Source organism: Melanerpes formicivorus, unplaced genomic scaffold (genome assembly GCF_026170545.1).
Source record: "Melanerpes formicivorus ecotype bairdi unplaced genomic scaffold, bMelFor1.0.p_v2 SCAF_261, whole genome shotgun sequence".
Classification (NCBI taxonomy): Eukaryota; Metazoa; Chordata; class Aves; order Piciformes; family Picidae; genus Melanerpes; species Melanerpes formicivorus.
The window spans coordinates 14,693-31,678 of NW_027142613.1; the positions used below are offsets into that span (position 1 = coordinate 14,693).

The 16,986-nt window shown below is 43.4% G+C and overlaps 1 protein-coding gene across 1 annotated transcript in view; it reads right to left on the reverse strand.

Annotated features, from left to right (window-relative positions):
* Positions 1 to 10,542: 10,542 nt before the first annotated feature.
* LOC137458601 (spermatogenesis-associated protein 16-like) overlaps positions 10,543 to 16,986 on the reverse strand; it is a 28,489-nt gene continuing 22,045 nt past the window's right edge. The window contains exons 8-9 of the mRNA XM_068169997.1: positions 14,132 to 14,212; positions 10,543 to 11,042 (exon numbers count right to left, since the gene is read on the reverse strand). Coding sequence (XP_068026098.1) covers positions 10,920 to 11,042; positions 14,132 to 14,212 — 204 coding nt within the window. The 3' untranslated portion in view covers positions 10,543 to 10,919. The remainder of the gene's footprint in view (positions 11,043 to 14,131; positions 14,213 to 16,986) is intronic.

The following is a 16,986-nucleotide window of genomic DNA, read 5'->3' on the forward strand; positions in this document are numbered from 1 at the left end:
TCATTGGACCTCCAGTAGTGCTGCACTGTGCACAAAAGGGAGAGGTATGTGCCCTCTGAAAGCACCAGAGTACTTCTCTGGTGCATTGAGTTGTAAATATTAAGCATTCAAAATAGAATCCACGTTCCTTTGGTCAATCATAAATACTCTCAGCAAGAGAATTTCAAGAGAGGCAAACTTCTAATAGCATTTTAGAATGTTGCATGTAGTAAGAAAGCACAGGCAAACAGGAATATGGATGCAGCTACTGCAGTAATTGTGACAGTTGTTGACCTGCTAGCTGGGATGGTGCCGTTAGGAAAGGCAGCACATAAATGATGCCCCAGCAGACACTCAATATTTCCTGGGTTGACTTCTAGATGGGGAGGGATTGGGGAGGGAAAAAAAGATGGAATCCTACTTGTGAATGGGGTGCTTCAGTTGCTTTAGCAGAACACTGGCAGGTTAGGAACTGAGGTATAACTGAGTACATAGACTTGCACTAGTGCCTGGTGTGTTTTTAAACTAGTAACAATAGCACCATTACAGTTAAGGTTACAAATTGAGTGGAAGCAGTATTTTTCACTAATCACCTTACTTCTTACTTTCAGCCTTTGCCTTTCTCTTGTCGTCCACTGTACTGTACAAGTATGTTGAACTTGGTACTGTGCTTTACTGGATTCAGAAAGAAAGAGGAGTTGGTAAGACCTTTGCCCTTTGGATTTCAATATATTCTTCTGTCACCCATAGAGTTTAACCATGACTGAACTTGTATGAGGAGAATGAATTATTGTTCTGTTTTGTTGCAGTTCAGAGGCAGCAATATTTGAGGATGGGAGTAAAACTGTTTCCCTGGTCAAGTCATTTTGTGGATGATGCCATTTTTGGTCACTTTTTTTATCTGTTGAGTGACATCAAACATCTTTAATTCAGTAGGACTTAAAGATTTGCAGATTGAGGCTTCAGATAAGATGGTGTTTACCCAATAGTGTCCTCTTTCTTGCACAGGTGGTAGTGAAATCATGCAAAGCATTGTAGTCCTGTTCAGAGCACTTGCAGATATTATCTTGCTGCCATGCTATCCTGCTGTTGTGCTATTGGGACTTCATTCTTCACATGTGTAGGTCTGATGTGGTTTGATCCTCTAGCAATTCTCTTTTCCATGTCAGTGATGCAGCTGACATGCAGTTTCACTCTTGGACACTTGGGAATCAACAATCCACATCTTTATCTGGGAAAAAAAAATCTCAAACCTGAAGCCTTTGCCTAGTGTTAGGGATAGTTAAGTTTGATCTGCCAGTTTTGGCTTGGACAAATCACAATCCTATGTCAGTTCTGGCAATTTCCCCTTCAGATAAAATTGACTACATCAATGGGGAGAAATGTGCTTCAAATCTATGGTGTGTGGAAAAAGTGGAGGCATATGTATGGTGTTCACAAGAGTACTGGTGGCTTGGGTAGTCTTCCTCAAGCTACATAGTCAGGCTGGATTAAATGTTTAAAAACAAACAAAAACCCAAACACAAATAGTAAAGTTAATAGTTCTTCCCCTGTAGGAACTATTTCTTCTCCTGTAGATGTGTGAACGAGTTGTTTTAAGAACAAATTGGAGCATTTCTATTCCTAGGCACTGAATGTAACCTTTTGTAGCTTTGCTTTGTAAACTGTTTTTGTACTGCTCTCACTCTGCACTGTAAGCTTCACAAGATTCTAAAAACTGATTTCACCTTTCTTATTCAGGTGAAGCTGGTGACCCTGGTTCATCATATGGGTGGGACTATTGGAAAGGACTTTTGCTCAAAAGTTACCTATCTGGTGGCTATCTCAACACATGGAGACAGATTCAGAGTGTGTAAGCTGGAGCTGGTGCTTCATGGAAACTTACAGAATTTGGTTTTTTGTAGACCAAGTGTGTAAATTATACTTCAGCTTGTCAGTTGCAGGGGTTTATTCCTGTACTAACAAAAGTGACTTGTAATGGTGAGTTCACCTCCATCTGGTGTTGAGGTTTGACATGTTTTTGTCTCTGTTAAAAGATCTAAATAATACAAATTGCCTGAATGCAGAGACTGTGAAACGGACAAGTAGAGTAAACGGCAAGAACCAAAATGTTGAAGTACTTAAGCTATTGATAAACATTGGTTCAGCCATGAACAAGTGTTTATGTATCAACACACCTAGTTGGAATTGTCTGTCCAAACAAACTTCAAGGTAACTTGAAAAAGCTTTAGTACTCAATTTGCCTGCATCTTCTTTTTTACAAATGATTTTTAGCTTGTCTTGTGTGAACTTTCAAATCTTCCTTTATGTGTAAATATTTGTTAGGGGTGGGAGTTTTTTGACCACACCAAAAAGGAATCTTTCAGGACATGTATGTCCAGTTGACACAAGTAGGAGTTTTACAGGTTTTTGTACAGTGGAACTTGACATAGAAATGCCTCTGTGCCTTGACTCCCCCCTGTTTGAATTGTTAGCTGGCTCTTGCTTTTTTCTTAGTCTGTCTTTCTAACCTTCCATTTGGAAGAGAAGACCTACTTTCTAACTCTGTTCAAACACTTCTCTGCCTACCCAAAGGGGGAAAAGTGGGAAAACTTTATCGTAGAAGTTACCTTTGGAACAGTTGATTTCTCTTTGGTAACCTCAGGCTGGAATGTTTGTCGTCTTAAGTTTCAAAAGCAGGAGGAGGATTCTGTATGCCACTGAAACAGAGCTTTGCTTCTACGTTGTTTTTCTGAGTGATGAGACTAAGAAGATGGTGCACTTTTGAGTAGGTGTTAAAATAGCTATTGAGCTATTGATCAGCTCTACTAGTCAGTGAAGAATTAATACGTTAACTTTTTGTAGTGTCTAAAAGCGAAAGCAAAGATAGAAATTTTTCTTGGTGTGGGAAAGACAAATGGAAATACTTTCTTGGTAGAACTTTGTGCTTTTTGTCTTTTGTAGGTTGCTGGAAGTCTTGGTAAGCCTATTGTGAAACCTGAATGGATTTATAAGGCTTGGGAGAAAAGGAATAAAATGCAGGTATTTATTTTCTTTCAGCCTTAACCTTGCACCCTGTTCACTTGCAGTGTGGGAAGATGTTTAAATAGTCCTGATAGTGACATTGTTGGGAATTGTTTTTCTTTTGTTTGTTTTCTTGCAGTGATTTCTGTGCAGCTGATGTTGACTTCAGGAATAGTATCACAGTATCATAGCATCATTCAGGGTTGGAAGGGACCACAAGGATCATCTGGTTCCAACCCCCCTGTCATGGGCAGGGACACCCCACACTAGATCAGGCTGCCCAGAGCCTCATCCAGCCTGGGCTTAAACACCTCCAGGGATGGGGCCCCAACCACCTCCCTGGACAACCCATTCCAGGGTTTCACCACTCTCATGGTGAAGAACCTCCTCCTCACATCTAGCCTGAATCTCCCCACCTCCAGCTTCATTCCGTTCCCCCTAGTCCTATCGCTACCTGAGATCCTGAGAAGTCCTTTCCCAGCCTTCCTGTAGGCCCCCTTCAGATACTGGAAGACCACAATTAGGTCACCTGGGAGTCTTCTCTTCTCCAGACTGAACAGCCCCAACTCCTTCAGTCTGTCCTCACAGGAGAGGCGCTTCAGCCCTCTGATCATCCTTGTGGCCCTTCTCTGGACCAGTTCAAGATTCCTCCCTTCCAGGATTGTATGTTAAGTTTCCTTGTATTCTCTGATGATGAGAAAGCTAACATGGTAGAAATGACAGAAATGCAAGGTTATTGTTTATGAAACCTGACTTGCAGAGAGAAGGGGGTTTATGGCTGATAAATTTATAGCTGAAGCTGAAATGCTGGACCATGAATCCTGAAGTATTGATGAAGACTCTTCAACTTAGAGCTATAAATTGATTTTCAGATACCAGTGTAAGCACAACTTCTGGTAGCTCTTGAAGACTTCACACTTCCTAGGCTGTTTGAAACCAGGCAATTAAATAAAATAAGATGCTTGAAGACATCCTGGCAAAGTTGCTACATAGTATATATGTTCTCCTTCAGTTTTCATAATCAGTTTTCTGTGTTTTATCTTTACATAATTCACATTGCACTATGTTTGCAACTTTGATACAAACCATCATAGGTAAAAGACTTGGAATTGTTAGCCCAGCATCTGGTCAGCTCACGGAAGGAGTTCATCTCTTGTTTGGCTCTACTCTTGGAGATAGGTGCTACAGAACTGTCACGTGAGCTATTGTTTTCTAATGATATTCTTCAGTCTTGCTAATTTGGCCTATTTTTAATCTAGGAGGACATTATTTACCAGTTGGTGATGAAAGATGTCCGCACTTAGTGGTTGAAGAAAATACAGTGAAAGATCTTCCGTTTGAACCTTTAAAAAAACCTCTCTGTTGTGAAGCAAGAGGCGAGTGCTAAGCAATTCTTGAGAGAATCTTGATATGTAGTGCTTGGTATGTGAGATACATTTTGGGATAAGCCAAATGCTTGCATTTAGCATGCAAACTACCTTACTGTCATACATGTACTCTTTGAATAATTTTAATGTTGGGTAAAGCTCTGCAACGTGTTCTTCATGTGCATTTTCTGTTTTCCTGTAGTGGTTCTGGGGAAGCATTCACAGTATCACAGTATCACAGTATCGCTTAGGTTGGAAAGGACCTCGAGGATCATCGAGTCCAACCTATCAACACAGACCGCATGACTAGACCATGGCACCAAGTGCCACGTCCAATCTCCCCTTGAACACCTCCAGGGTCGATGACTCAACCACCTCCCTGGGCAACCTGTTCCAATGCCGAATGACTCGCTCGGTGAAGAACTTCCTCCTCACCTCGAGTCTAAACCTCCCCTGGCACAGCTTGAGACTGTGTCCCCTTGCTCTGGTGCTGGTTGCCTGGGAGAAGAGGCCAACCCCTTCCTGGCTACAACCACCCCTCAGGTAGTTGTAGAGGGCAATGAGGTCACCCCTGAGCCTCCTCTTCTCCAGGCTAAACAATCCCAGCTCCCTCAGCCTCTCCTCATAGAGCTTGTGTTCAAGGCCTCTCACCAGCCTTGTTGCCCTTCTCTGGACACGTTCAAGTGTCTCAGTGTCCTTCTTAAATTGAGGAGGCCAGAACTGGACACAGTACTCAAGATGTGGCCTAACCAAATCAGAGTACAGGGGCACAATGACCTCCCTGCTCCTACTGGACACACTATTCCTAATGCAGGCCAGGATGCTATTGGCCCTCCTGGCCACCTGGGCACACTGCTGGCTCATATTCAGGTGGCTGTCGATCAGCACACCCAGGTCCCTCTCTGTTTGGGAGCTCTCCAGCCACTCCGACCCCAGCCTGTAGCTCTGCATGGGGTTGCCGTAGCCAAAGTGCAGCACTCGGCACTTGGACTTGTTGAAAGCCATCCCATTGGACTCTGCCCATCTGACCAGTCGGTTGAGGTCCCTCTGCAGAGCCTTTCTACCCTCTAACTGACTAACATCTGCCCCTAACTTGGTGTCATCTGCAAACTTGCTGATGACTGACTCTACCCCTTCATCCAGATCATCGATGAATATGTTGAAGAGGACAGGGCCCAGCACTGATCCCTGGGGGACACCACTGGTGACTGGCCGCCAGCTGGATGTGGCACCGCTCACTACCACTCTCTGGGCCCGGCCCTCCAGCCAGTTCCTAACCCAGCACAGAGTGTAATGGTCCAATCCACGGGCTGACAGCTTGGCCAGCAGTTTGCTGTGGGGGACGGTGTCAAAGACCTTGCTGAAGTCCAGGTAGACCACATCCACAGGCCTCTCCACATCCACCAGACGGGTCACCTGATCATAGAAAGAGATCAGATTGGAGAGGCAGGATCTGCCCTTCCTGAATCCATGTTGGCTGGACCTGAGCCCTTGGCCATCCTTCAGGTGCGCAGTTATTGCCGCCAGGATAATCTGCTCCATCACTTTCCCTGGCACTGAGGTCAGGCTGACCGGCCTGGAGTTTCCAGGTTCCTCCATCTGACCCTTCTTGTGGATGGGGACCACGTTGGCCAGTTTCCAGTCATCTGGGACCTCACCTGTGAGCCAGGACTGGAGGAAAATGATGGAGAGTGGCCTAGCTAGCACATCCGCCAGCTCTCTCAGCACCCTAGGATGGATCTCATCCGGTCCCATGGACTTGTGAATATCCAAGTGGCTCAGCAGGTCCCAAACCAATTCCTCATGGATTTCCGGGGCATTACACTGCTCCCCGACCCCATCGCCCAGCTCCAGAGGCCACTCGTCCTGAACTCCTGCCTTGCTGTTAAACATTGAGGCAAAGAAGGTGTTCAGGACCTCAGCCTTCTCCTCGTCTTCAGTCACCGTGTTCCCCTCCAGGTCCACTAGGGAGTGCAGGTTCTTCCTGCCCTTCTTCTTATTGTTAATATATTAATAAAAATGCTTTTTATTGTCTTTGACTGAGGTGTTCAGCTTCAGTTCCAGCTGGGCCTTTGTCTCCCTAATTTTATTCCTACATAATCTAACAGCTTCCTTGAACATACCTCGAGAAGCCTTCCCCTCCTTCCAAAGGTGATACAGCCTCTTCTTCCCCCTTAAATCCTCCAGGAGCTGCTTGCTCATCCAGGCCGGTCGCCTTCCCTGCCGCCTTGCCTTCCGGCACGTGGGAACCGCCAGTTCCTGTGCCTTCAAGAGCTGCTGTTTGAAGTAGGTCCAACCCTCCTGAACCCCTTGGGGGAATGTAATTTTTATAGGACAGTAATCAAAGTGATCACAATTTATTAGTTAGGAAGAAGGAAATATGGGGAGCCATGATCAGACCAGAAAGAAAGAACACATACCTTAAGGACTGATACCTATTGGGTCAGGATGGTATTGGATATGTGGTAAAAATGCTTATAAGGCATTACCCTTAGGCGGCTAAGGAAGATGTGCTATAAGACTGGCCTATCCTCATATCTTTATAGTAAATCAGCCACAGGAATTACTCAGGAGCTTTGCAAGAAGAACCAAGAGGGGAGCAAATCCACTACCAACCAGACATAGCAAGTGTCATAGTTTTGCTAGGAGGTTTCTACCTTGGCTTGGGGTTAGTGAACTTGAAAAAGCGATGGTAAATTTTTCTGCTACAGCTGAAATTATGATGAATGCAAGCACAGATGCAACAAAAGCTCAACAGCTTGAAGTCAATAGTCTCTCAAAAGTATCTACTGAAAATAGGTTGGTTTTGGATTTCTTACACGTTGTATGTGTAGTCATAAATGTAAGCTGTTGTAGTTATGTTAATCTGTAGTTCTGTTAAGTGATTGTAGATCACAATCAAATATTACATCCAATTTCTTTGGATGATACTTCTTGTGGATTTAAAGAAACATGGGATAAGTTAACGGCTTGCTTATCGAATATGAGTTGCTTTAAACAATTGTTTGTAATACCTGTTGGAATAATTGTAATACTGATCTGTGTAATTCATTGTAATTGTTGCTTTAAAATGGTAAGACCTTCAGGTAAAATTGTTTATGCCAATAAGTTACAAGCAGATGGTTATGATCTGAAGGTGATCGAAATAGAGGAACTTAATTATGATCCAATTAAGAAGGTTCTGAAATATCTGGAAATTTTCACACAAATCAATGGTGACAAAAAGAAAATGGGGGATTGGGATGAATATACTGGTGATTTGTGTTAAAATTATAAGACTTAGAGTGCACTGGCATTAAGGGTCAGGATCTTGTGAGGCCTGTTTAGAGGGTAAAGGGAAAGAAACCTATCTTGCAGACTTGCAAGGATACTGTCTGGTTAATTGGAGACATCATGGCTGAGAAGGAGCTGTCTCAAAGATAAACATTCAGAACTAGGAATTTGTTTTCTTCAGATAAGAAGCCTGCACAGTTGGGCATGCGTGAAAGTGGATGCTCTGACCCTTACCACACTGAATGTAGGGAGAAGGGATTTGACCACCTATTCTAAGACTCATTATCATATGCCTGCCTTCTATTTAGCATAAGTTTGCTTATGTAGATGATGGAACTATATAAGATGAAGAAAACTATTGTAAGGTTGCTTTCTGGGTGAAGTTTTGTACCCTCACATGCCCAACCGGTTGCTTTGCTTGCTTTTATTGCTTTTATTGCCTTTTTACGATCTTGTAGTGCCAATAAATCTGTTACCAAAAACTTTTACCTGGAGTCATCTATAACAACAGATAAATCATTTCTGTGACCAAAAACCCCTAACAAAATAAATCTTTGCTGGAGAGAAACAATCCCCCATCAGTCATTTGGAAACCAGTCTTTAAAAGAGAAATGACCTAGAAGTGGTACTCCTGGGGAGTGGGCTCAGATACGTCCTTGTGGGGGGGTCTAAAACAGACACAGCCACCAAGAGCCAGACTGTTTTTAATGTGCCCTTAACAAGTAAGAGGATGAGGAGTGAAGTACAACTTCTAGTAATGTTCCCCAAATAAGGGAGCCCGTGGTGTATGCCATCACCAAGAAAAAGGCTGGCTGAGGGGCGAGACATTCATTAGTCAGAAATTCCTTCCAAAGGCAGGTGGTGGGAGAATTTCTGTAAAGCTTGTGGTTTAGAAACTGCTGCATGGAGGAAGCATCAGAAATCCCAATCCTCCTCCCATCTCTTCCATGTTTAGCCAGCCAAATTATTCAGGGATTAAAGCTGACTCTCAGAGAGACCTGAATGCAGGACTGAGTCTGCTCCATGGGCCTGGCAATCTATGCATTCCAGAAGGGTATGTTTGTAAAACAGCAACACCCCTTCCCGTGGCAGAGGCTCCTTTCATGTTTGCTTTGTGTTCTGCAGCTGGTTTCATCTCCTGACACCTGCTTTAGTCGGTGGCTTTCTGGAGGCTAAAGGACACTGTAGCCAGGTGCTGGCCTAGATGTTTTCAACACCTTGCAGATGGATTTGGGCTCTGGCCTCTCTCTCTTTCAGTGATGTATTGATCTGCAGCATAAGGCAGGTTTCCTGCCCTCCCTGTTATCTGCAAAGTGAAATGTCACATCTTGTCTCAGATCTGGGGCTCTCGCCAAGCTCCACAACAAGAAAAGTTCATCTTCCTCGGTGTGCTTGGATCAGCTTGTTCATGTTACACAGCCAAGAGGTTTTCAATGGCAGTGCTGCTTTTTTGTTCACAGCTTCATAGAATGGTTTGGATTGGAAGGGACCTTGAAGATTATCTAGTTCCATCCCCCCTGCCATGGGCATGGACACCTTCCACTAGAGCAGGTTGCTCAAGACCCTGTTCAACCTGGCCTTGAATGCTGCCAGGGAGGGGGCAGGTGATGTTCCTAAACATCACCTCTTCCCAGTGCACTTCATTCTTTTTTCATCATTCTAGGTAAAAAATACTTTGGTTTGCATTCAATGTTGCAGAATTGTAAGCCAGCTTGCATCAAATTCAGTGTATTTGCTTAAGAGCTTGATGATTTACCAAGCTGTGTGCTGACTGTGACTTGATGATCCGTGGGGAGCAGTCTGTCTGATTTAGTGTGTGTCTGCTCATCAAAGATGGATGATTGCCACTATGTGTCATAAAACTTCACCTGACAAAACCAACTCCCTAGCAAAATAATGCTGTCTCCAAAGGGCAATAATTCTTTGCTTTCCTGTCCCATATGTTTAAAGATCTCAGAGCAGCTCAGATATTCTGGGAAAGATTTCTTTATACTTCTTCTGTTAACAATGAACAAAGGACCATCAAAGCTTTTGCCAGCTCACTCTTAGTTGTCAAAAGTCTTTTGTGAGAGCCTAGGAAAATGGTCTCTAACTGCATAAAATCTGTAGGATTTAGACTCCTATCTATGATAACTAATGGGAATTAAGGGGCTAAATACCTTTGGGGTCTTGGATTTTTTGAATGAAATCTTAGGTCTGGGGGATGAATTTTTCCTTTCCCTTTTTTGTTTTAAAGTCACCCTTGAGTGAGGAAAGGGAATGAACTAAATGCTGCTTTTATGGGGTGAAGTTATCTTCCTGCAAAGTAAACCCAGTGCAAAAAGGAAATGGCAGTCTTAGAAGAGACCATGGGTATCAGCTGGGGATGCCTGCCTCTGCTGAGGTGATCTCTGTTGAAAAGTTGGTGCTGCTTTGCTCATTGATGAAGGGTCTCAGGGGATCTGAGCACGTGTGCTTCCTGGAAGACCAAAGCAGTGTAAGATGTGCCTAGATGACAGGCTGCTGCTGTGGAAGATGTTCATCCTTAGCAGGTGGGTTTCCTGATGTGCTTTGTGGTGTGCTTCCTGGTGCTCTTCCTGGTGCGCTTTGTGGTGGGCTTCCAGATCTGCCCAGGAGAAGGCAGGTGCAAATCCTTTCCTCCCTGCAGTGTTTGTGCATCTTTAGAAAAAAACAACCCATGACTAGCTAGTAGAGGGAAACAATCATAGGGAGCAGATGAGAGTGGAGGACTTCAAAATCTTAACCATGGAGCAACAGTTGGGCTCCTTTCTCCTTTCTCTCTCTTTTGTCATAGCATCATGTTTCTCAGACTTGTCGTTACCACAGCCATAAGGTGCAGGATGCCACTTTGTACCTCTAGGTTGCACCAGTAGCCGAAGTGTAAGGCATTAAGCTGGACAGAAGGCACAATGAGGCTGAATTCCTCCTTACAGAGGATGGATGGATCCCTGTTCTTGGGCAATAATCAAGCCAAGGGGATTTTGTAGAGTTTGGATGCAGAATATTCTCAGAGCAGAAAATAAAGACCCTTCCTGCCAGGGTGTTCCTAGTTAAAGAAACAAGACAAATAAACCTTACCAAAACATTTATTCCAACCAGTTCAAACTAATGACAAGCAAAGTAAATTCCTAAATGTATCCTAAGAGGAGGAGGGGGAGGGGAACCTAAAGTGGGAAGGGGTTCTTTTCTTAACCTATCTACCTAATACCTATGGTGGAAATCCTCTTAATAACTCTATACCAATATCCTAACTATATCCTATGGGGGGGCAGGGGAGCCTAAAGTGGGAAGGGTTTTTCATAACATTTCCAGGTCTCTGAGTTTGTGTAAACTTTGAATCTTCTTTCTTCTTTCTGTCCTGGCTTTGTTCTTGATGTAATTTTCTTCCACTTCATGTAAGTAGCCTTCAAGGACTCCAATCTGCAGTTAGAAAGAAGTGGTGTCAGAAGCTCGTCCCTTCTCTCTAGTGAAGCTTCAAACATTTTGGCAATTAATTTCTTTCCAAACTAACTGTGACTAAAAATAAGCTGTCCTGGATGGACAATTGCATTTCCATCTGGTTGCTCTTGTTTCCTTCACTCTCAGTTTGCCTGAATCAGAGCCACTAATACTATTTTCCTTTTGCACCTGCACTTTTCTGACTTCATTACACCTTAGATGTTACACATGAGACTTCCACCCCTGATCCAGCAAATTCCTGTTCCTTTCCCATCCTTTGCTTTCCTTTTTCACAACGGCTCCAGGCATTCATGAAGCACGTATCTGCATCGCAGCCCCAGAAAGAGAACAAATTAGGAACCAGTGGTTCTAGCACAAGGGACATGTGGTAATCCACACCACATCAGTTTTGAATCATCAGATTTAATCTTCTTTAGTACTGTGTTAGAGCTCTTGAACCCAGTGTGACATTCTTAATTACAGCTGATTAAAAACCACCAAAACCCACAATCCAAACCAACAAGAAATCCAACAGAGAAACCCCAAAACTCCCTGAGTGTTTTCCTGTCTTCTCTATTTAAAAAGCCTTTGTTCCTAAGAACATGCTGACTGTGCTGAAATTAAATGTTGGGGAAAAAAAGTAAAGTACAACAGAAATATTTGATGATGGTTTTCATTTCTTTGTTCTAATACAATAATAATAAGACTACAATTCTATTGTGAAACAAATGGGAGTGCTGTTGGGAACAGGATGCCTCAGCTCAAATGGTTGTCTGAAAGGCAAAACTATGTTCAGAATGCCAACAAATTTTGAAGCCCCAAACTGTGCAACAGAAGAGTGTAGATTTCAATGCATTTCAGTAACTTTTAGTCCCAACTGTTTAATTCTGCAGAGATTCTGTCCATTTTTAAATGCTATTAGTCTTGATATCTATCAAGACTACATTGAAAGCATCTAGAGAAATTAACCCATGCAAATGCACCAAAAGAAAATACTTTGTTCTACTGAATTTACAATGAAATATTAGCCACTGTTGAAACTGGGGGGAGCTTTTTGCATGTATCTGGTTATCAATGCTTGCTCTATCTGGCAGGAAATATTTAGGTAATTGCATAAATATATCTCCTTCATATCCTATGTAGTGTTTGTGTTGCAAAAGATTCTCATACGATCTGTAGGCAGGTGTGAGAAATTTAGAGACTGTCCTGGGCAATGTAAAAGAGGTGTGAATATTTATCCTGCCCTTCCCTCATGAGCATTTGAAAGAGCTGAAATGCTCTTTTGTCTATAATTTTCTGCACTTAGGTCTTGGTTACTTTCTGTACATCCTGTACTTGGTAAACTTTATTAAGAGCCACTGATCTCACAGCTAGCTGAGGCAAGACACCTACTCAGACTTTCTCTCAGAGGAGATGCCTTCTGGAAATTTCATTCAAATAACTTGGACACATAGACTCTGAAAGCACCTTGCCCCTCAACCTCTGTGACTTCTTTCAGACATACCCATCCTAGTTACACTGACTTAGTGCAGCTGGGATTTGGGTTTTCAGTATCTCTCTGTCAAACCGAAATCATAGTATCATAGTATCATTTAGGGTTGGAAGGAACCACAAGGATCATCTAGTTCCAACCCCCCTGCCATGGGCAGGGACACCTCACACTAGATCAGGCTGCCCAAAGCGTCTTCCAGCCTGCTCTTAAACACCCCCAGGGACGGGGCCTCGACCACCGCCCTGGACAACCCATTCCAGGGTTCTACCACTCTCATGGTGAAGAACCTCCTCCTCACATCCAGCCTGAATCTCCCCACCTCCAGATTCATTCCATTCCCCCTAGTCCTATCACTACCTGAGATCCTGAGAAGTCCTTCCCCAGCCTTCCCGTAGGCCCCCTTCAGATACTGGAAGGCCACAATGAGGTCACCTCGGAGCCTTCTCTTCTGCAGACTGAACAGCCCCAACTCCCTCAGTCTGTCCTCACAGGAGAGGTGCTCCAGCCCTCTGCTCATCCTTGTGGCCCTTCTCTGGACACCTTCCAGCACCTCCACATCCCTCTTGTAATAGGGGCTCCAGAACTGGACACAGTACTCCAGGTGGGGTCTCACCAGAGCTGAGTAGAGGGGGAGGATCACCTCCCTCGACCTGCTGGCCACACTTCTCCTGATGCAGCCCAGGATCTGACTGGCTTTGCAGGCTGCAAGTGCACACTGAGAGCTCAAAGAGGGACAATTTCAAGTCCCACCAGTGCAAGAACTCAAGCCCTTTCTATTCTCCAGCCTCCCACTGCAGCCACAACTCAGAGTGAGTGTGTGTCATTCTGGATCTGATGGAGCCATAAGACACAGGGTAAGGCCAATGCCTTGGACCATTAGTACCATTATCCCTTCCTGGGGATGCGTTGCTACCCCTTTCCTCTCCAGCAGCTGAATGTCGGTGGTGTCAATGCCCAGAGCTGTGATTCATTCTGGTTTGGAAGCCTTTGTCCAAACCTAACACTGCTATTGCATCCCAGCCTGCCCCACTCTTCATTAGGTCGAGCCAGATTCATCAGCAGAGAGAACCAAAACAAGATGCCCTATGCTTCACAAATCCTTTAAGAAGTCAATTGCCCAGCTGCTATGCAGAGACTCCAGAAAGGCATTTGCATGTCTTTTACCTCTCTCATCACCAAAGCCTCATCTGAGCTCTACTAAGAGACTTCACTTGTTGGATTGAATTTTATTCCCTAACAACTCCCCCTCTCCCTGCAATTAGCACACTACCCCCTATGATAAAGATGGAAGAGAAATATGATTATCAACCACAAATTCAGCCTTTGAGGTTGGGGATATTTGTTGTATTAGATAACCACAGGAGACTATTAATATGAACAAAGATCAACCCTAGATGCTAAAGCAAATACTAAGTGTCTATCTGTGGCTGGTGCCTGAGCTCTAACAGTGTTGGAGGCACACAGTCAGCTTTCAAATGGCACCTGCTTTCTTTTCTACCTTTTGAACAGATATGACTCAGGGGGACATTTACTCCCCAAGGAACAATATACTCTTCTACCCTTTGCTGCAGGTTGTTACCTTCTGAATTTCATTCCACACACGTTGGGTATCAGTGTTTCCTCTGAGGGTGTCCGTGGCCTCTGCCATTAGCAACTCCAGCTGCAGTACCAAGATAAAAATGATCACTGTGGAATTCACACCCAAATAACTTCTCTAAATACACAGATTAAAACCTCATTAAAAAATAATTTGTACACTGATGATTTTATTACTCATCTGTTACACAATGAGCACTGCCACCTCATCTTTGCTTCAGCCATGACTCTGTTATTGTGGATAGAAAATACTTAACAATGGGGGGGAAATCCTCTGGAAATTCTGTATTTCAGCCTATATGTTTTTAATGCAGTAAATGTTTATACTTTGGAAAGGAAGGCTTGGCTTGTAAAGAACAAAGGGTCCATATTTCATTCTTTAGCTGTCTGGGATATTCTGTGTTGTACAGGAATGCTTTTCAGTATTTTCTCCCAAGGCTAATGTATCATAATTTAAAGCAGCATGTAAAACCTCACAAGAGGACAACACTAAAGCTGAGATGCTTTGGCTGTAGCTGGAAGTATCTAGCTCATTTTGCCTGCTTTTACTATCCCTTTTCTTTGGCAAACCATCTCTTTTCCCCATAATGCAGCATAACAGAGCATAAAAACAAGGCTGCCTGTTTCTAGTGTATACTGCAAAAAGCAGCTGTAGGAAAATCCTTGCTAATCAGTCCTCAGTGTTAGAAGGAAGGCTAAAATTCAGGTCATCTGTACCATTTCCTCACTCCAGTACCCTTCCAGGTCAGGCATAGCATTGCCTCACCCTGCACCCTTCCCAAAGACTTGAAAATGTTTCAGTTGCTCTTAATTCACTATCAGAAAGCCAAGGGTCAGGTCCAGCATATCCTCCTGCAAGCAGCCATCAGCCTCAGTGCTTTAAGAACTAACTAGGAGAAACTTGTCTTTAATCCCTGTAGCTGTGCTCTGTAAGGTCTATTCCAAAACATTTAGCTGGTTACAGTGAACCCAGATGATAGTTTTGGAATCTCTCCCCAAATTTGTTACTTATTACAAGTAATTGGACAGTATAAGCAAAAGCATTCATAGAGAAATTGTCTCTTCTTGCTGTCCCTAGATGGGCAGCAGTCTAAGATGAGTCCCTGAAGTGACAAATGCACTCATCTGTGCAAGATGCAAAACCACTGCCTTGAGCTTCACGGAGCAGATCTGTATTTCCTTGAGTTTACCTTTGCATTTAGGTTTTTGAAGCTCAAATTCTATGTGTCCCAGCACTAGATAAAGGATGCAGGAGTCTTCTTTGGAATCTCTAAATCAATCTGCTGTGGTTGGTGCCAGCCTGCTTTCTGTGCTTGTGCAGCCAGTAAACTGAATCTTATTGGCTGGATGTTAGGAAGAAGTTCTTCATAGAAAGAGTGATTTGCCATTGGAATGGGCTGCCCAGGGAGGTGGTGGAGTCACCAGCACTGGAGGTGTTTAGGAAGAGGCTGGATGGGGTGCTTGTTGCCATGGTTTAGTTAATTAGATAGTGTTGGATGATAGGTTGGACTCGATGGTCTCAAAGATCTATTCCAACCTGGTCTGGTCTGGTCTATTCTATTCTATTCTATTCTATTCTATTCTATTCTATTCTATTCTATTCTATTCTATTCTATTCTATTCTATTCTATTCCTAATTGATAAAAACCTTTGTTTTTTTAAAGTCATGAATCAGTATTCATAAAAAACCAAACCTGCAGATTTCTGCCTCTGACTTTAGTGCAAAAGGAGTCAAGACAGATTTGTCAGAAATTTTCCATCACAACACTTTTCTGACAGATAATCTCCATCTATGAATCCAGAACAGACACAGCCCAGAGATTAAGGGTATTAAGGGCAGAACAGGCAAAGCACAGATTCTGTGTCAAACCAGGCAGAGGAGGAACTGGTCAGGGGAAGGAGAGGATTTCTCCATTGCTTTCCTTGGAGTGATTCTGTCTGAAGATCTGCTGGCACAACACCCGCTGGAGCAGGGAGCAGGACATGAATATGTCACCCCCAAAGGGGCTGCTCCCACAGCCCATTCAGGCTGGAGGTTTCACAGCTTTGGCCAAGAAGCTAAAGACAAAAAAGACCTTTCCATTTGAAGTTTCACTGGTATGGATACATGCTAGTGAAAAGTGCCCAACCTGTGCTCTGGGTTTAATTTGAATCACCCACATTTTTTCACCAGCTCTGTTGGCAGCCAAAACGTGAACGCTACAAGAGCGGGCAGTTGGCAAAGCACAGTAATTCTCTCAAAGCTGACCTTTGTTGGAAAATCCCCTCCAAGGAGAAACACTGCATTGAAAAAAAAATAAATAGATCTTGTCCTCATTTGATTTGAAATTGAGAAAGATTTCTGCTTTCTTAACAAGCTTTCCTCTGGATTTACCATGTACGAATATGTTGGTATCGAAAGCGTAAACCTGGGAAAGATTTTTCTGCAGGGTTTTCCCCCCACTTAAATCCAATTGTTCAAGCTAACTGAAATCTTTACTTCCCCAGGGTCTGTGAATAAATACTGATTTCAAAAGGCTTCAGTTTTCTGTGCCATAGATTAGGACTCTATCTAGTCAGAGAAAGACATTTACACCAGCAGAGTTTATAACTGAAATGCCTTTGGGATCCTTGCTGTATCAGTGAGAATTGCACCACTCTACATTCAGTGTGTTTTAAACTTTATACAACTTATACTGGAGGTGGTAATAAACATTTGGCTTCTTTAGCATTTTCTAGCTCACACAATTTAAGTGCCTTGCTTGGTCATAAAGTCTGATCTCTGTTTTACCAATGTAAAGTCAGAATCACCTCAGAGGAATTACTTTACATTTTTATTAGCACAAGTGAGATGAGAAT